Source organism: Microtus ochrogaster, chromosome 7 (assembly GCF_000317375.1).
Source record: "Microtus ochrogaster isolate Prairie Vole_2 chromosome 7, MicOch1.0, whole genome shotgun sequence".
NCBI lineage: Eukaryota > Metazoa > Chordata > Mammalia > Rodentia > Cricetidae > Microtus > Microtus ochrogaster.
The window spans coordinates 1,617,522-1,637,382 of record NC_022014.1 but is presented as its reverse complement, the minus strand read 5'-3'; the positions used below and the strand labels follow the sequence as shown (position 1 = coordinate 1,637,382).

The 19,861-nt window shown below is 44.5% G+C and overlaps 1 protein-coding gene across 5 annotated transcripts in view; it reads left to right on the top strand.

The window, feature by feature from the left end:
- The window catches only part of Nprl3 (NPR3 like, GATOR1 complex subunit), a 41,576-nt gene that overhangs the window by 3,738 nt on the left and 17,977 nt on the right, over nt 1-19,861 (top strand). For 2 of the 5 annotated variants that reach the window (XM_013347343.2, XM_005349032.3), the window contains exons 2-7: nt 3,191-3,260; nt 6,810-6,848; nt 10,179-10,308; nt 11,897-11,971; nt 16,240-16,393; nt 18,951-19,032. In XM_013347343.2, the coding sequence (XP_013202797.1) occupies nt 3,191-3,260; nt 6,810-6,848; nt 10,179-10,308; nt 11,897-11,971; nt 16,240-16,393; nt 18,951-19,032 (550 nt within the window). The remainder of the gene's footprint in view (nt 1-3,190; nt 3,261-6,809; nt 6,849-10,178; nt 10,309-11,896; nt 11,972-16,239; nt 16,394-18,950; nt 19,033-19,861) is intronic. The other 3 variants (XM_005349033.3, XM_026780207.1, XM_005349036.3) reach the window with 2 other exon arrangements.

Sequence of the window (19,861 nt, the reverse complement as noted above, 5' to 3'; positions counted from 1 at the left end):
GTAGACCAGGCTGGTCTCGAACTCCCAGAGATCCGCCTGCCTCTGCCTCCCGAGTGCTGGGATTAAAGGCGTGCGCCACCACCACCCGGCTCCCTTTCTTCTCTCTTTAATGGCCTCTTTACATGTGAGTCTCTCACCGTTTTGTTTTCTGTTTACTACAGATATTGCCTTTTCTGCTTCAGTATTATCCTGGGAAATTTTGACTATTTTTCACCAGAAACTTTAGTATCAATTGTGTTAGCCTCTACCTTTAAATGGTTGGTGTTTTGTTGGAGGTGGAAGTAGAGGCAGCTTTCTTCCCCCCTAGTTTTTAGAGCTAGAACATTATTATATGACAGTTGAAATTCGTAGTGTGAGCCAGATGCTGCCATAGCCCCTTCTTGGGTTGAGATGTTGCTCCTTCACAAAATTCAATCCTGAATCTGCAATAGATACTTTGTATTTTTTTTTTTTTTTTTTGACACAGAGACTTCTTCCTGGCCCAGAAGCTCTATGAACATCAGGCTGGCCTCAAGAGAGATATGCCTACCTCTGCCTTCCAAGTGGTGGAGTAAAGGCACAAGCCACCATGCCTGGCTGCTTCGTTTGCCCAGTACTGTCTATGTTTTGTCTCTTAGTCTTGGCACTCTAGTAGACTTTCACTTGTGCTTGGTAGGGTAGGCATGTTCGCCACAGGCTAACTTCTTGAGGTGGTAGGCCTCAGAAGGCAGCACAATATCTGTCTAACAATGTTTGCAAACACTGACAGTATTTTCAACCTCTTGCTTCTGCCTCTGAGATCAAAGAGCAGAAGTAGCCTTTTGAAATGTTCTGATCAATAGGGGAGAAAAAAAAACCAAACCTTTCTGTTGGACAATCCCATTCAATAAAATAGCATATTTTCTATTCTTTCACCCTATTTTTCTTTCAGTGGTGACATGGAACCCAGGGCCTTGTAAGTGTTTCAACATTGAACTGCATCCTAACTATTCTGTTCATTCTTCTCTCCCTTACTAGTATATGACTCTCTTTAAAGTCCCTTTCTCTCTTTTCTCTCTCTTTCTCTCTCTCTCCCTCCCTCTCTCTCTCTCTCTACATGTATGTATGTATGTATGTATGTATGTATGTATGTATGTATGTATGTATATTCTTTGAGACATGATTTCTCTGTATAGCCCTGACTGTCCTGGAACTCCCTCTGTAGACTAGACTGGCTTCAGGCTCAGAGATCTGCCTTCTTCTGCTTCCTGAGTGCTGGGATTAAAGATACTCACTGCCGCCACCCTGCTCTATTTATTTATTTTTATTTTAAAAATGTATTTATTTTATTTTATGTGTCTGGGCTTTTTGCTTGCACGTGTGCTTGTGTACCACATCTGTGCAGTGCTCATGTGGCCAGAGAGTTCATCACCTAGAACTGGAGTTACAGACAGTTGTGAGCCACTTTATAGGTGCTCAGAATCTAAGATAAGTCCTAAGCAGTCATTACTCTTAACAGCTAAACCGTTTCTCCAGCCTCTATTTGTTGTTTTTATTATTTTTATTTTTGAGACAATGTCTCTCTATATTTTGTTTAGCCTAGAACTCAGTGTGTAAATCAGATTGGCTTCAGACGCATGTAGCTCTTTCTGCCTCTGCCTCCTAAAAATTGATATCAGAGAAAGGCATATTCAAACCAGACATGGTGGCACATGCCTTTAATCCCAGGATTTAGGAAGCAGAGGCAGGTGGGTCTCAAGTGAGTTTGAGGCCAGCCTGGTCTATAAAAGCGAGTTCCAGGACAGCAAGAGATATTACATAGAGAAACCTTGTCTTGAAAGGGAAAAGAGAGAGAGAAGAAAGGCACATTCCACCTGCCTATTTTTAATTTATATATAATTATATATATTTATATATACGTTTGTATATATGTGCATATGTGTTCATACTTTGGCATCTGTAGAGGGCAGAGGTTGACATTGGGATGTCTTTCCCAATCCCTTCTTAGTTTATTTTCTTAACAGGATCACACTGAATCTGGAGATTAATGTCTTGGCTTGACTGGAGCCCTGCAGTTCACCTGTCTGCATCCCTAACATAAGGCTATGAACACATGCTGCCATTTCACACTCGCATAACAGGCGCTGCCCACAGAGATGTCTCATCTTTTGAGAGAGGGTTTCACTGTGTAACAGCTCTGGCTGTCCTAGAACTTGCTCTGTAGCCCAGGCTGGCCTTTAACTCAGAGATCTGCCTGTCTCTGCCTCCTAAGTGCTGGTATTAAAGGCATGCGTCATCATTCCTGATTTATCATATGGGTTTTAAACCAAGTTTTTAAACCAAAGTGTTCTAGTAAAGAATTGTTTATGTGTATTGTATGAAGGCTATGGTATGTACTTTTAAAAATTCTTTTCTCTTTCCTGTCTAATCACCATTTCACATTTAGGATGTTTAAATGTATATTCCCCATGCGTATAATTATGTTTATATAAATTTTTATGTAAGAAAATTAAGGGCCATAGCTGGGCATGACAGCCCACATCTGTAATCCCAACACTGTAATATTCAAAATTTAGGAGCTAGTTTAGGAGTTCAAGTCCAGCCTTAGCTGTATAGAGATTGAGGCTGACCCTGGCTGCATATAAGATCCTGTCTCAGTCCCCTCCAAAGAGCAGCAAAGCCATTTTCTCACATTGTCATCACTTCTTGGAAACCTTCTTACAATCTTTTCTGTTCTCCAGATGGGCACTGGTCTCGCATGCTGATTAAGCACTATCACTGAGCTACATGCATCCCTAACCCTGAACGTTTTTATTATAACGCAAGTCTTGCCATTTAAACCACGTTAAGTATGTGATTTCAGTAGCATTAGCTGCATTCTTTCCATTGTGAAACTGTCACCATTATGCATTTCCAAATGTTTCATTATTTAAAGTGAAGTTCTGTAATAAGTAATAGTTCATTTTCCCTTGTTCCCAGCCCTTGCTAACGTCCAGTTGCCTTTGTATCCCTGTGAATTTGCTTATTATAGAGTTTTCATATTAAGTAATGTTTGGCATTGTGTATCAGACTTATTTTATTCAACCTACTATTTTCAGGATGTATGTTTGTTCCTCTTTATAGCTGAATAATAATTGTGTAGACAGTGGAAGCCATGGGTTTTAATAGCCCCACAATCCTGTGTGTGGAGAGATCCTACTTTCTTAGCCTTTCTTCTTTTGCCCTCACTCAGATAAACCACGCAGCAGATACGCTGTCAACAATACGGGTGAACATGTTGATGACCAGGATGGTGACTCCAGGTAAGGGCTCACCAGTCATTCTGGGCAGGAGGCCTGGCCAGAGCTCCACCCTCCTGTTGACCCAGATGTTTGTGCCTCTGAGAAATCTGGTGCCCTTCTCTTCCATGTAGTTAATGCTTTTGGGTAGTGAAGAGCGGGTTGTACTGCCCGTCTCTGACTTACTCAGAGATTTCAGCCCAGCAGCAGCTGTGGCTGGTAAAGGAGTCAGAAGATGGCTGAGGCATGTCCACGGGTTACATTGTTCCCAGTGAGAGGCTCTGAAAGGAAGGCAGATCCCTTCGCTGTCCTCAGCCTGATTCCTTAGCCAGTGCCTACTCGGGGACAGTACAGCCTGGGCACATTCTTTCTCAGGTGACAGTGCAGCCGGGGCTGCCATGACTGACACTCCTTCAGGCCTGGGTGAAAGGGCAGTCCTTCCCCCGTGTTTGCTCTTTCTCTGTGTCTAGGAGGACTGTCAGGTCTACATTGTGAGCAACCGCTTTGCCTTGCTTTTTTTAAAATTTATTAAAGATGTTTTGCTTGCATGAATGTTTGTGTGAGAGTGTCAAATCCCCTGGAACTGGAGTTACTACAGTTGTGAGCAGCCATGTGGGTGCTGGGAATTGAACATGGATCCTCAGGAAGAGCAGCCAGTGCTCTTAACCACTGAGTCACCTCTGCAGGCCCTTTCTGCTTTCTTAGGTGCACTTTAAAGGTTAGTAAGAGTAACCTTTAAAGTCTAGGAAACAGAGAAGATTGTGACTTACTTGCCCTGGATCCCCTGAAGCATAGACAAGGCCTATGGGGAAAAGGATAGGGCTTCTGCTGTCCCAGGAAAAGGTAGCTGAGACTCCCACGCTGGGTCTTTGGGATGTAGTGAGTCAGTGCTGTTTCCTGTCAGATCTTTGAGGAGGCACCATATTCACCTCTGTGATTGCAGTACCCAAAGTATGTAGACTTTTGTTTCTTTGTTTTTATTTTATTTTATTTCACTTTTAGTTTTTTGTGGCAAGGTTTCATGCTGACCTCTGTGCAGCTGAGGAGGATCTTGAACTTCTGATCTTCCTGCCCCTGCCTCTCAAGTAGGGTGACAACTCACCTGGGGTGACAGGCATGTGACACTATATTTAGTTTAATGTGGTTTGGGGATCAAACCCAGGGCTTTATGCATGCTAGGCATGAACAACACAGGAACCATGTTGATCTATGAGCCACATCCTCAGCGCCCCAAGTGTGGTTTGTATTCTCTCCTGTGCGCATGGTAGGAGTGGGGGGCCAGGTTGGGGTGGCTGGGGATAGAAAATTGCTGGTCTTTTTAGAGAACATTTTTTTGATAGACAGGCCTATGGGATTCTCCTGCTTAAAGATGGTGGTTTGAAATAAATGTGTCACAGGCACACAGCTTTTGCTTCAGCTGACTGTGGTGGTACCTACCTATGATAATAGCACTTGGAAGGTGGATACAGGGAGGATCAAGAATTTAAGGTCAGCCTCAAATCCTTAGTAAGTTTTGAGGCTACACTGGCCTACATGAGACTGTCTCAAAACAACAAAACCAAACAAAACCCCTTTGCCCCCTCATACTGCGTAGGTGTGTCTTGTTTTTCACAGGTGCCGCAGACTGCTGTGGAGCAGGACTGCCCTCACGGTCACCTCCCAAGTTCACTGGAGAGGAGACTTTCAACAGCCTCATTTGCTTTTATTTTATTTATTTTCTTTTTTTTTTTCCTGGGTTTTTCAAGACAGGGTGTCTCTGTGTAACCCTAACTGTCTTGTAATCTCTGTAGACCAGTCTGGTCTCGAACTCACAGAGATCCATCTCCCTCTGCTTTTGCCTCTAGAATACTGGCATCAAAGGACAGCATGCCTGGCTTTGAACAGTCTTTCATAGAGAAATTTCCTAGGGATGACAACAGCATCTAATTCCTGCAAGTGAATTTCAGAGATTTACAAAGATGTTTTCTAGGGACTCATTTCAAAATGTATTTAGCATGATTCAAAAGAGAAAACCATGGGAGGAGAGGGCTTTTGTCTGAATTCTTCAATGAACTTGAGAATTGCTTCATTTGGTAATTTTAACTTTATTGTATCTGCTGGCCCTTGTCTCCGTGATTACAAGATGCAGATGAATTCCCTTTGGGGCCCAGTTCTCTGCCAGGCACTAGGTCCCCCCCAGCCCCCCAGCTTCTTTTTGAAGCAGTGCTGCAGCAAAGCCATTCTCTGTCCCTGGCTCTTCCCAGATGTGCTCTCCTTTTCGGAGCTCCAGGATATTCCTGCAGTCAGCTCTCCAGGTACAAACAGCCAGTGGGGCTGTCTGCCTTTGTTATCAAGGACCAGAACTGTGCTGTTCAGTCAGGATCATGGGCACTGGCCAGTGGGGCTGGATTCCCAGCACTTCATAAACTGGGCATGGTGGTGAGTTCCTGTAATCCCAGAATTTAAGAGGTGGAGGCAAGTGGATCAGAAGGTCAGGGTCATCCTGGACTTTATAGTGGATTTGAGGTTACTTTGGGATATGGGAGACCCTGTCTCAAAACAAAACAAGTAAACAAAACCAATAAGTCAATAAACAACCGTGAAATTAAAGAAAAATAAAAGAGTTCAGCTCCGAGTGTCCTGTCCCCTGTGTCATCCCCCTGCCCCCACTTCAGGTATTCAGCGGCTAGCAAATTATAGATGCATGCTTGGAATGTATCCGTTGCTGTAAAAAGTTCTGTCTGATAGCACATTGTGACTTATCTAGTTGTAGGCGATAAAGCTGAGTGAGGCTTGAGCTGCTAGGATGCTGGGTGAAGTCTATTAGACATCACCCTCAGTGCTATCTAATCTGATGAACTTAAGTTTGGAACTGCTAGGGAAAGGCTCCTTTGATAGCCGTTTCTCTTATGTGGGTCTTTAGCCATCCAGCAAACTGGACTGGGAGCCACAATGGGTGGTCCAGGTAGGGCCCTTATGTAGCTTTCCATGGTTGCTTGGAACACAGCATGTTCTAGAATAAAGTGCTCTTCATAGGAACATGAAATATTAAACTCCTAAAGACCAGGTCAGATAGTACAGAACCCCCAATTTTCTGACAAAAGCATGCTTGCTTGATTCTGTTGTGACCTCCTTACCAGCTGGGAGGTCAATATGCAGGTGTCCACAGTGTTTCAGGAACTGGGGCTGGACCATACTCATATGACACCCCAGTTTGGAAGACTTTTCTGTCTGGGCATCTTATTTGGTCTCTTGGAAAGATCAGATACTTGTCCCCAGCTGTCCAGTTGAGTCTGTGGCACTAGGGTCTAGCCTGTTGATGTTGTCCTGGGTTCTGAACAGTGACTCTCATTCTTTCCTGGCCTGGATTTGTTTGTGAGAATTTGAGCTTTAGTGAGAAAAATCCCATGTAAGTGTTCATCTGGGGTATGTATGTCTTCTTTCTCATCTGGTAAGTCGCTTAATTCAGCTAGTACTTTGTAATGGTGCTTCTGCTAGACTTTAGTTTTTATAAAACAGCCTTGTAACATAACTTTTGGTGGTTTTGAAGAAACAATGTTTTGTTTGGTCTTGATGGTCCTGTTCCCATTTCAGCAAGCCATGTCCTCCAACCGATGAGCAATTGGTTGCAGGGTAAGACCAAGATCTCTCCTCCCCTTTTCTGTCCTGATTCCGGCTGCCTTCTCTTCTTGTAATTGTGCTTACTGCCTAATTTTTCCCAATGTTGAAGAATGACTAACGAGGTGCATAGGCCCTAGCTTGGAACCCTCCCTGCTTCTTAAAAGCCCAGATTTCCCCACAGCCTCTGCCCTTTTCCCATCTAGAATTAGTTAGCTATTTCACATCCCCCGAGAACCTAAAGCATGGTTGGCTGGCACCAGAGAGATGTCTGGACCAGGTGTACTGTGCAAATCTCCTCCCCAAATAGGAGCTAGTAGCCCTGTGGTGTTGGGCCAACAGGTGTGGATTTCTCATCTCCCTCGTCTACTGCCACAGCAGGGGCCCATGATCATTGCTTCTTGCCTTTAGTTTTGAGAGGGAGAGAGACAGACAGACATACTATTAACAGCATTTGAGTATTCTGAGTGTTTAGTTAGGTACTCAGGATTAGATGAAACTAAGTAGTGACAAAAATGTCCCCATGAAGGCGATATGGAGCTTCTGCAGGCTGCACTGGCCTGCCTCCTAACAGGCGTCTTGTGTGGGCTGTGGATGCACAGACAGTGTATGTGAGTTTCCATCAATAAGTGGGCTGAGAGGCTGAGGAGAGGTCCAGTTCTTAAGAACACTTGCTCTTGAGAGGACCTGGATTCAATCCCCAGCACCCATATGGCAGCTCACAACTATCTGTAACTTCAGTTTCAGGGGATCCAGTGACTTGTTCTGGCCTCCATAGGCCTCAGGTACACACTGGTTACATACATACATGCAGGAAGAAACATTCATATACATTAAAAAAAAAAGGGGCAAGTTGAGGACGTAGAGTTGAATCCTTTCCAATCTTTCTCCCTCTCTATTTTTGGGTAACCCTACTCCAGAATGATTTATTAAAAACAGAATCCTGGCCTGTTTTCAACTGGACTGTCATGTCTTCCTAAATATGCTTTTCTTAGATGTTCAAGTTAGAAATTTTTCATTTTTGTAGCAACTGTTTTATTGTATTATATTACGTTTACTATGTTTTTGTCAAAAGGATTTTTGTAAATTTTGGAAATGGTAAACCTTGTCCCTCGGAGTTTGCTGTGTGTAAATTGTACCCCTTTCCTGGCCTCAAGATGACTTTATCTTTGTGCACATTATGTCATCAAAACTATGTGAATTCCACAGCCAAGCAGGTGAGTTTTCATCATAAATGTATAATGGTAAGAGGTAGCATGCAGCTCAGACCTGCTTGGATGAACAGAAAGGTCAGCTACGCAGGAACTTCTATGATAGCCTCTTAAGGCATTGTGGCTTAACTTAAGCACACACAGCTCTGTGCCTCTTACTGGGGAAAGATTTGATTTGATTCCTTCAAGGGCTTATTTGGATTTTGGTATTTATGAATGGAAGCTGGGATACCACTGCTTCCTCTGGGAATCCATGGCCTGAGCTAAGGCATGTCTGTGGCTCTTGATGACAGCAGGGTTTTTAGTGGAGATTTTTGACTGTGAAGGGAGTTTTGTTGTGGAGTAGTTAAGGTCATTCTCCCATTTGCTACTTTTGTGTACTAAGTCATTGGATGGTAGAATGCCGGGTGCTGCTTATTTAGATGTGATGTGAAATGTTGGCTGGATCAGAGCTGAAGTGTTTGAATATCCTGATGTGTCCTTCAAACAGGTGGAGTAGGGCAGAGAGAGCTATGTAGACTCCCTGGTCTGAGATGCTGGAGTCTTCCATATCTGTTTGTTCACCCCAGCCACTAATGTTCCAGAAAAGCAGGAACTAAGGACTTGGCTATGGGTCCTGCAGGTTCCAGAATGTCAGTGTTGAGACTGGTGCTAAAAGGTTTGACCAAACCCTCATTGCAAAGGGCAGAGAAGCCCTTTCTGACCAACTGTCTGTGTCTGGTGTATTTGGGGCCCAGAAGCCCTGTAGCAGCTGGAGGATCCTGCTCATTCTGCAGGGAGCCAGTGCAAGCCCTCCAGGCCACAGCAGCCTGGACTTTTTTTTTGCTGGCATGGGTAGAAGTGGAAGAAATGCACAGCTGCTTGTCTTACATGTTGGCCATGGCCAGGCTTCTGTTCCCGATTGCCTCCAGGTCACTCTTCTTATGGCCCTGCTCTGGTAGGGTGGCCGGGAATGGATGCCCCTCTTAGATACGTTCTATCTCAGCATCATTTGCTGCTTTGGATTGAGCCACATGAGGTGCTTAAAGCTGACCTTCCTTTTCCATCTTGCAGTGGAGGAGTTGTGATGTCAGTCTGTCTCCCTTCCTACAACTGAGAATGTCTCTAGAAGAAACAAGACTAAGGTCCCACAGTGGAATGTCATCCCAGATAGACTCTTTCAGGACTGAAGGGTCTCCCTGCCGGGGCAGACTATGATCTTGATAGTGCTAGAGCTAGCTGTCTTCCCCAAACTACCCTCCTAGATATTAGAAAGCGTTCCTTAGTAGATAGGTGAGCGTAGGTGCTTGCTCTCCTCAGGGCTAGATCAGAAACGGTGCTCGTGTGTCTATAGTGGAGGCCCTCCGCCCCTGGTCTCGGAGATAAGCGGCAACACCAGGCCCCAGTGCTCTCCTCCCTTCAGGCAACTCACTTATCCAGATCCCCCAGACATGGAGGACTAGGTTTGCCAGCAGGGGCACAGATGTACAGATGCATATTGGAAGGGGTGAGCTCTCACACCCCAGCCATTCCACTTCCCCATGACACTTGTTTCTGTGCATCCCGTGTTCCTGTAACAGTGTGTCTGCATGCCTTGTATCAAATTCCTTCAAGAAGAACTGAGAAGTTTAAGTATTCAGGATAAGGGAAGGGCTGAGCAGCTATGCTGAAAGGGATGTAGTTAGCATACTGCATGCGTCTTTGAGCTCTGTCTTCCTGGTCCTTTTTGTGGCCCTGTTATGGATGGTTTGGGGTCACGGAGATTGAGAAGCACAGTTCCACAAACCAAAGTACAGTCAGGAGAGGCCCTTCTGCCTGTGAGCCTCAATGAGTGGCTCCTGAGGGCAGTGCCAGCCCCAGCTGATCTTTTAAATGCAAACCACAGCTGTTTCTCTTCTAATTTATACAGCATGCAATAAATGACAGCATGTGCCTTCAGCCTGTGCTTCTCCTGCCTTCCACCTGTAATTCTGGTGACTTCACATCCCTAACCTTGGGATTGCTGCAAGAGAGCCACTGATGAAATGCCGTCCACTGGGGACAAGTAGCTCCACAGAACTGTCATTTCCTGAGCCACTCCCCCTTTTCGGGTACCTGGGCATGGTGCTGTGATTTTCATTAATGCATCTCCATCTACCTTTTTTAAAATTTTAAGGTTCTCGGATGTTATTCTGGCAACAATTTTGGCAACCAAGTCTGAAATGTGTGGCCAAAAATTTGAACTGAAGATTGATAACGTACGGTTTGTTGGGCACCCAACACTGCTGCAGCATGGTCTGGGGCAGGTATGGCCCTCAGCAGGTAGGATCTTTCTAGGGTGGGAGGGGCTGGCTTCTGGCCCTGAGGGTCAGGACTGTGCTGACATTGATGCTGGTGAATGTGCCCTTGGGGCAGCAGACCTGATCAGCTGCTTGCCAGGAATTGTGTACCTTTGTAGGTCCTGGGACTCCAGTAGAGAATGACAGGGGTACTTGCCCTGTCTATAGTCCCTGCCACTAGTTTTTTTTTTTTTTTTCATTTAGTGATGAATGGAACTCAAGCCTTTCAATGTGCTATGCGGTTGTTGGCCCACTGGGCTCCATCCCCAGATCTCTTGTCACTAGCTTTTGCTGACTACATTCTGTGCCTCCTCTGTGGCTTTTCCTCATGTATAGGGTATTTGTGTCCAGAAAAGGCAATAGAATGAGTTAACTAACAATTGTCTAATTCCTGCACCTTCTAAAAAATGGTGCAACCACTTCTGTTAAACGATATTTTAATAGCCAACATATGTATTGTCATGCTGACCTTTTTATATTTGTTTTCTGATAAACGAGTATTTGGGTACTGAGGAGTGTTAGCAAGGTGGAATGTGCTGTTACCCAAAGGAGCCTGTCCACTAGAGCCAGTCAGCTCTAAATCCAGGCAGGATCCATAGTAGCATCACCTAGATTCAGAAGGTGTCGGTATGCCGTACTACACTGGAATGTATAAAGGGCTGTGCTGTGACTCGTAAGCTTTATCAATGTGAGGAGCTTCTGGGGGCAACGGGAAGTGTCTTGCCCCTTTGATAATACCCTCCCTCCTTACAATGGTATTTAATTTAACAGGCTTGGGTTCCTGTCTATGGGTGAGGAGAGTTGATGGTCACTTCCTGTAGAATTGCGGTGACCGGCAGGGATGGGTACGGTTCCTGGATGTTATAGGGAGAGTTCTAACTCCCTCTCCAGGCAGCACTTGTAATTGGGCTCGAAGAGCTCAGGGTGGTACCTTTGGATGCTTTGGTGTTTGTGATTGGAGCTGCCTGGATGCCAGAATGGGAAGAGAGAGCAACTTGGTTCTGTAGCAAGACTGGCTGCCCCCTTTCATCAGGGCTGCTGAGCACTGTCCTATCTCTAAATGTCCTGAGTACTTGCCATGGCAACAGAGGCATGGTCTGGGTTCTCCATCCACTTACATCCCTTTCTGTTCTGTCTTTTTTGGGCATTGTCAGTTGATTCCTTCAGTCATGGAACTCCAGCCCCAGCCATTCTTCTCCTTCCTCACATGAAATTCATTGGTTTGTATGGATGACTGAGCAAAAGCACCAGCACCTCAAAGACCCCGGGGGATGTTTTTCTCTCATTTTACCGTGCTCTGGAGCCTTTCTCCATGCATGGAGTAGAAAGATCTAACAACTTCCTGTAGAAAGTTAAAGCTGTCTGCTGGCTGTGGTGTCTCATCCCTCCAATTCCAGTTAGAGAGCCTGAGGTAGAATCACTGTGAGTTCAAGACCAGCTTGGATCCATAGTAATTCTAGCGTCACCCTGCAGTTCATAGTGATAGCCTGTCACAAACAAATAGACAGACTGGATGCTGTGTCTTTGGATTTATTAGAATTATGCTCTTTTACAGGTCTCCAAAACAGACCCATCTCCAAAGCGGGAAGCACCCACCATGATTCTTTTTAATGTGGTGTTTGCACTCAGGGTGAGTGTTTTCATGAGTGTTTAGATCAGGAAGGGGACCTGAGGGAGAAGAGCCAGTTTCCAGTGAGTTTTTCATTGGCCCAGAGCTCAGACCATGGGCATGGCACTTACCCTTTTGGTGTGCAGGTGGAGCATAGCTCATTGTGTTTCCTTCCTCTTCCTCCTTGAACATTTTTGTAAAATACATACTTATAACAAAATTTACTTTACAAACAGTAGTGATGAAACCCAGGGCCTCATGCATGTTGGACAAGCACTGTGTTATTAAGCTACATCTGTAGTCCTGAATGTTTCCCATTTTAAAGTGTGTGGTGGGGGTTGGAGAGAAGGCTCAGAAGTCAAGAGCACTGGCTGCTCTTCCAGAGGACCTGGGTTCAATTCCCAGCGCCTAGATGGCAGCTCACAATTCTTTATATCTACAGTTCCAAGAGATCAACACTCACACAGACAAAACACCCATTGCACATAAAACAAAATTAAATAAATTTAACAAACAAACAAAGAGTATGTGGTGGCACACCAGCAGTTGGGAAGGTGATGCAGGAGAATTGCTACAGATTTGAGGCCAGCCTATGCCACAAAGTGCGATCTGTCTGAAAAAGACAGCTGAGCACTCAGCTAGAGCAGGCGGTGCATTTCTATAGCCCAGCACCTGGGGAGCTGAAGCAGGACAAGTAGGAATTCAAGGTCACAGGGAGCTTGAGACCAGCGTGGGCTAATGAAGCCCTGTTTTAGTGCCCTATTACCCTAAAAAAATAAAAAAATAGACAATTTATGTCAGGCATAACTGCACATGTCTTCTACTGTATAGTAAGATCCTGACCTAAAACATCAAATCATAAATAAAACAAAGAATTTAATTATACCTAATACATTTATAATATAATTCACTATGTATCATTCATCTTATTTATCACTGCTATCTAGATTCATATTTTATCCCTCTTAACAGGAAACCCATGAGGAGTCCAATGGCAGTTTTTATGCCTCTGTATCTTTTTTTTAAAAGATTTATTTATTTTTATTTTATTGGTGTTTTGCCTGTGTGTAAGTCTGTGTGAGGGTATTGAATCCCTTGGAACTGGAGTTATAGACAGTTGTGAGCTGCCATGTGCTTTGAATTGAACCCACGTCCTATGGAAGAGCAGCTGGTGCTCTTAACCATTGAACCATCTCTCCAGCTTGCCTCTATATCTTAAAGCAAGTCTTAGGCCTCATGTCCATTCTTTTGTTTTAGATTTATTTTTATGTGTGCATGAGTAAATGGGTATCTGTCCAAGGCCAGAAGAGGAGTCAGATCCTTTGGAGCTGAGGTTACAAGCAGTTGTGAGCCCCTTGATGTGTGCTAGGAACAGAACTCAGGACCTCTGGAGGAGCATAAGTGCTCTTAACTACTGACCCATCTTTCTGTCCTGCCCTTCCCACACCCATTTTTATTTTGAGACAGGTGTAGACCAGGCTAGCCTTAAACTCAGAGATCTGCCTGCCTCTGCCTCCTGAGTCCTGGGATTAAAGGTGTGTACCACCACGCCTACCTTTTGTTTCTTTTTAGACATGGTCTTATATATCTCAGGCTGGCCATAAGCTCTTATATATCTGAGGATGACCTAGAACTCCTGATCCTTCTGCTAGGATCACAGGCATGTGCCTCATGTCTGTTGTATTTTTATTCATTATTCCTTTACTACAAGACTTATCTATAAAGTAAAAAAAAATTTTTTGTTTTTGTTTTGTTTTTTTCGAGACAGGGTTTCACTGTAGAGCTTGTCCTGGAGCTCACTCCATAAACCAGGCTAGCCTTGAATTCACAGAGATCCGCCTGCCTCTGCCTCCCGAGTGCTGGGATTAAAGGCGTGCGCCACCACCGCCCGGCTAAAGTAATAGTTCTTATTTTATGCTGTAATACACTTTTCAATTTGATAAGAATTCACCACAGTAAGTTGGTATTAACTAGTACCTGGTCTATTAAAAATTTCTGATTGAGAACATAGTTTTCCAGTTGGCCTATGTGAGCCATGATGCAGACTCCACTCAGTGTGTGTGGTGTATCTTTCTCTTCTAGTCTTGGCTGTCCCATTGTCCCATCACATTTTCCACATCCAGATTTGTCTCATTGAGTAGACTGTGAGACCTGCTTCCCGACTTTCTGCACCCTGCAGACTGGAAGTGACTATGGAGGTGTTTCATTTGGATACAAGCTTTTGGCAGGAAGCCCCATGGATGATGACATAGTCACTTCGTGCTGCTTCCTGTTCTGTACTGTGAAAGTTCACTTTGTTTCTTTATTTGAGATGGTGTCATGTAGACTAGGCGGGCCTCAAACTTCATATGTAGACTTAAACTTGATCCTTCTACCTCTGCCTTCCAAGTGCTAGCATTATAGGGATAAGCTATCACGCCTAGCTGCAAGTATGTACTTTATAAGCATTCGTATTAAAGTCTGGCATGTTCTGGGTGGCTGCTTTCTCAGCATGTCCCTGCATAGCTTGGAGCTGAAGGAAGCTTGCTCAGTGTTAGCCTGTGCAAACAAGACATACCAGATATTCCTTCAGTGCATGTCATTGAGCCTTTCATAGGTGGGGAGAAGAAAAATTTTACTTTGTGCCACTTTGCACAAAGGCGAAATATAAACAGTTGGCCCCCAGCAGCTGATGTAGGGATGCTTTTGTGCCTCAGCTAGTGGCTCCTCTTCAGTCCTTCCTCAAAGGAGTTTTCTGTGTCCAAGATTATTTTCTCCCTGCTTTTCTAGTGGAAATGTTTTCACTCAGACTCTCCTAAATGTGTGTTTTATTTTGAGGCAGTTGCATATATCCTGTAAATCATCCTGTTTAGGACATGGTCAGGGGATGCCGTAGGCCTGCAGAGTCAGGGCAGACAGCCTGATTGCAAGCCTGCCCATGTGCTAGTTCTCTTTGTGAAGATGGGACTTACTGACAGTATGGAAAATCTCCAACTCCAGGTGAATAAAGTGTGGTCTGGGTAAGATTTTTACTTAAAAGTAACAGGCACAGAGTCATCTGGAAAATACACAGGATGGGAAAACAGCATCAGAGGGCCTAATCAGTAGTGCCATTTGTCCCTCTTCCTTCTAACCCTGTACCCCAAAGTATTACTCAGCAATCCTGGTGGCCCCTAGAAACGCTGAGTCATGCTTGGCTCAGTTATCTGCTCCTTCAAGCATCTCCATAGATCCCACAGTGGCCTGCTCCACCCTTGGTCTGGGTGTGTACACCTGCTGGTTGACTGTGGTCTCTGATAGGTTTCAGAGGGGTGAGGGACACTTCTAACCTGAGAACTTTTGCATGCCACTTTGACTTAGTCAGTGTGGATGCAAAATGGGGGGTGAGGAGGCAGGATGATTGGACCTGGAGCCTACTGGTATTCTGGTTAACTTAGGTTTTCTTTGCTAGGAAGAACTCACCCCTGACAGATATTCAGAAAACAGCATAGTACTTCTGTATTACATGTTCTGTAACAATGCAGCCTGTTGTGAATGAATTCCTATATACTGTAGGCCAGACATGTTCCTGGATGGTCAGTGCACAGCAGTGATTACAGAAACCTCCAAGATTTTGCTCAGGGCAGCCTCTGTTCTGAGTGCTGTATGTGTTTGGCTAGCTTTTTCTGCTCAGTTGGGTGTCCTTCCTCAGATGACCTGTGACCCAGATCACATAACATGCCCTTAGCTGTCCCTTCTTTCTTTCTTTCTTTCTTTCTTTCTTTCTTTCTTTCTTTCTTTCTTTCTTCCTTCCTTCCTTCCTTCCTTCCTTCCTTCCTTCCTTCCTTCCTTCCTTCCTTTCTTTATTTTTGTTTACAGTGTTCTGTCTGCATGTATGCCTGCAGGCCAGAAGAGGGCACCAGATTTCACTACAGATGGTTGTGAGCCACCATGTGGTTGCTGGGACTTGAACTCAGGACCTCTGGAAGAACAATCAGTGTTCTTAACCTCTGAGCCATCTCTCCAGCCCCCCTTCTTTTCTATATAGTCCTAGCATAGTGGGAATGTGTTCCCCTTAGAGGACTCCCATAGAGTCACTACAGTTGTTCCCGAGATATAAAAATAAGATGGGGTGTCAGCCAGCATTTGTGTAGGTAGGCTGTAGACATGCACAGGGATTCTGGACAGTAATTACTATGAGGAGGAACCTAGTGGAGGAAATGGAGAGGACCTTCTTTGTGGTCTGCACTTTTGCTATGTACGCGTATAAGCTCCTTTTAAATAATATGTCTCTGTATACATATTTTGAGCGTTTGGCCTCTCTCACACAGGCCAACGCTGACCCATCAGTGATAAACTGTCTACATAACTTGTCCCGGCGCATTGCCACTGTCCTGCAGCATGAGGAGCGCCGCTGCCAGTACCTCACTCGAGAGGCCAAGCTGATACTAGCACTTCAGGATGAGGTATCTGCTATGGCTGACGGTAAGTGCGGCTGCCTGGTGAGCATGAGTCTGCTCTGGCTGATGACTTCTTGGTGTCGTATCTCTAGAGGACCAATTGGTCACTATGCTTTGATTCGAGGCAGTTGCAGATAGTGCTACTAATTGGCTCTCTAGTTTCAGGGACACTATTGAAGAGATCCTCTATGTAGAAAAGGCGGGCTTGCTGCCTGATTGCAGGTTTGAGCACATGCCAGTTCTCTTTGTGGACTAAGAACAGAGAATCTTTCTACCTCTCCCATACCACAACAGAACAGTCAGAAGCTAACCAAAGCTTTGGCTTTTGGTGAACTGGACACTGGAGAGGAAGTTCTTAACAACATCTGGTAAGCAGAAACTGGTCAGAGAAGTTACAGTGTCTTCACACTGAGCTGATCATGACCAGGGGCACAGGAAGGCTCTTCCAGGCACTTGCATATGGATCTACTTCCCTAAATGGATGGGTCTGAATTGATATCTATAGGAAATACCCCCCACCCTGCTGTGAATCTCTGCCTGGCATTGGTTCTGCTAGACAAATTTGCCCTGGGTTGGGAAACTCAGGAAGGGGTTATTAAGATCATCAGCTGGTAAAATGGGTGATTTCCATATTTTTGGCTGTTAAATTGAAGAAGAATCTAACTATATCTCCTAATCAATTATAAGAAATAGTCTTTGCTGATAGACATGGTAATGTTTGTTGTGCCCAAAAGATCAAATACAGGAGAGAAACTGGTAACGACCTTGGCCTCCTTTCGATAAGGTTAGCAGCTACAGAAGAAAGAATGAAATCCACTTGCCTTTGCCTCCTCAGTGCTGGGATTAAAGGTGTGCACCACCACTGCCCAGCTAAAGTGGTGTATACCTTTAATACTAGCACTTGGGAGACAACGGCCAGTGGATCTCTGATTTCCAGGCCAGTCAGGGATAGAGAGACCCTGTCTGAAAAACAAAATCACTTGTATTGTGGGCCTGAAAGTAGTTATAGAGTGGTTGTTTACTATATGTGAGGCTCTGGGTTCCAGCCCCCAGGACCCCAAACAAAATGACAACGAACACACACACTTTAAGATTTATTGATTCACCGGGTGGTGGTGGCGCACGCCTTTAATCCCAGCACTTGGGAGGCAGAGGCAGGTGGATATCTGTGAGTTCGAGACCAGCCTGGTCTACAAGAGCTAGTTCCAGGACAGGCTCCAAAACCACAGAGAAACCCTGTCTCAAAAAAAAAAAAACCAAAAAAAAAAAGATTTATTGATTTATTCTATATAGTGTTTCTCCTGCATGTCTACCTGCAGGCCAGAAGAGGGTTCCAGATCTCATTACAGATGGTTGTGAGTCACCATGTGGTTGCTGGGAATTGAACTCAGGACCTCTGGAAGAACAGCCAGTGCTCTTAACCTCTGAGCCACCTCTCCAGCCCCCACTTATATTTTTGTTTTGTTTTTTGTTTTTTTTTTGGTTTTGCAAGACAGGGTTTATTCTGTAGCTTTAGGGCCTGTCCTAGAGCTGGCTCTTGTAGACCAGGCTAGCCTTGAACTCACAGAGATCCGCCTGCCTCTGCTTCCCGAAGTGCTGGGATTAAAGCTATGCGCCACCACCACCCACCCACTTATATTTTGTATTTTAGTTAATTATAATAGTTAACAATCCAGAAATTTTATTTTATCTTCTTCTTTGATGGTACTTACCTTTAATTTGGGGAGGCAGAGGCAGGTGGATCTCTGTGAATTTGAGGCCAGCCTGGACTACGTAGTGAGTCCCAGTCTAGCCAAGACTAAATAGTAAGGCCCTGTCTCAAAAGGAAAGAAACAGACAAACTTACAAACAACAACAAAAATCTGTTAAAAAATTAAATGTTAAAAAAACCCACATTCACCAGGTGATGATGACACACACCTTTAATCCCAGCACTTGGGAGGCAGAGGTAGGCAGATCTCTGTGACTTCGAGGCTAGCCTGGTCTACTGAGTAAGTTTCAGGACAGCCAGGGCTACACAGAGAAACCCTGTCTCAAAACAGCAACAACAAAAGAAAGATCTTAATTGTTCATATTTTTATTAGTGATTCATGAAGATTAATAAAAGATATTTCAGTCATAAAAACAAATCTCACTAGCACACAAGTGTGGGAAGAGGAGTGGGATATGGCATGGGAATACCGGTCACTGCTGCGGAAGGTGCGGTCTGATGAGTTCAGAGACACTCCTTCCATGGCAGGCTCCTGTGGCTGCAAGGCTGTGTAGGCCAGTGACAAGTTTAAATGCAGATATTTCATATAGAAATAATTTCACAGATCACCTGAGTCTGTTTCTATTTTAGAGGGATCAGGGATACATTGATTTGTTATTATTATTGTTATTATTATTACTGCAAGGGGTTTCTTGATGTTAGTTTAACATTGCTTTAACATTCCTTGTTAATGTTGAAATGTTGAATTTGTTCTAAAGATAGTTCCTGTTCTGGCCTGTGCATGTTTATTTGCTTTGTAAAATCAAAAAAAACAAAACAAAAAAAAAAAAACCAAAGTCAGGTAAATCCTTACCTATTGTGATTCTTGTAGCAAATGAAGGTCCTCAGCCCCCGTTCCACCACATCCTGCCCAAGTGTAAGCTGGCTAGGGACCTCAAAGAAGCTTACGACAGGTAAGACAGGATTATGCTTGTCTAATCTCCTCTTCCTGGGTCTCCTTCCCCCAGCCTCCAGAGCTGAAACATCCCACAGAGCTGCCATAGGCTGGGTGATGCTCTGGTGTGTGTGCTGGAGCTCTGCTGAGGTAGAACGAGGGAGGGCAGGGAAGAGACGGCTGTGTGGCCACTCTTCAGAAAAGTCACCTTGGTGTCCATTTTTCAAGCGTCAGCCCGTTTGTTGAGTAGTGTGTACTCAGCAGGGATACATCACTCCGGACCCCTTTTAAAACAGAAGATTGTGCAAAGTTATGCACAGAAGCCTGAAAGGTTTTTTTTAAACCATTAAACATTTTATTGAGCTTAACTTGCTACCAAGTTCTTTGCCATCTATATTGAGGTGAGTCTCACATGAGGTGAGTCTCTTCACACATGAGGAAATCAAGGTTCATTGGGTAGAACTGGTGTCATAATCTGGGCTCCGGGAAAGCTGGAGTTTGAGACACTGACTATATGGGGTCAGCAAGTATTGGGGACACAATGGAAACCTCATGTTGATTTGATTATATTGGTGGCCGGATACTCTATTAAAATGTAAACAAAATACTTAATTGTGGGGCTGGAGAGATGGCTCAGTGGTTAAAGAGCATTGCCTGCTCTTCCAAAGGTCCTGAGTTCAATTCCCGGCAACCACATGGTGGCTCACAACTACCTGTAATGAGGTCTGGTGCCCTCTTCTGGCCTGCAGACATACACACAGACAGAATATTGTATACATAACAAATAAATAAATATTTGCCGGGCGGTGGTGGCGCACGCCTTTAATCCTAGCACTCGGGAGGCAGAG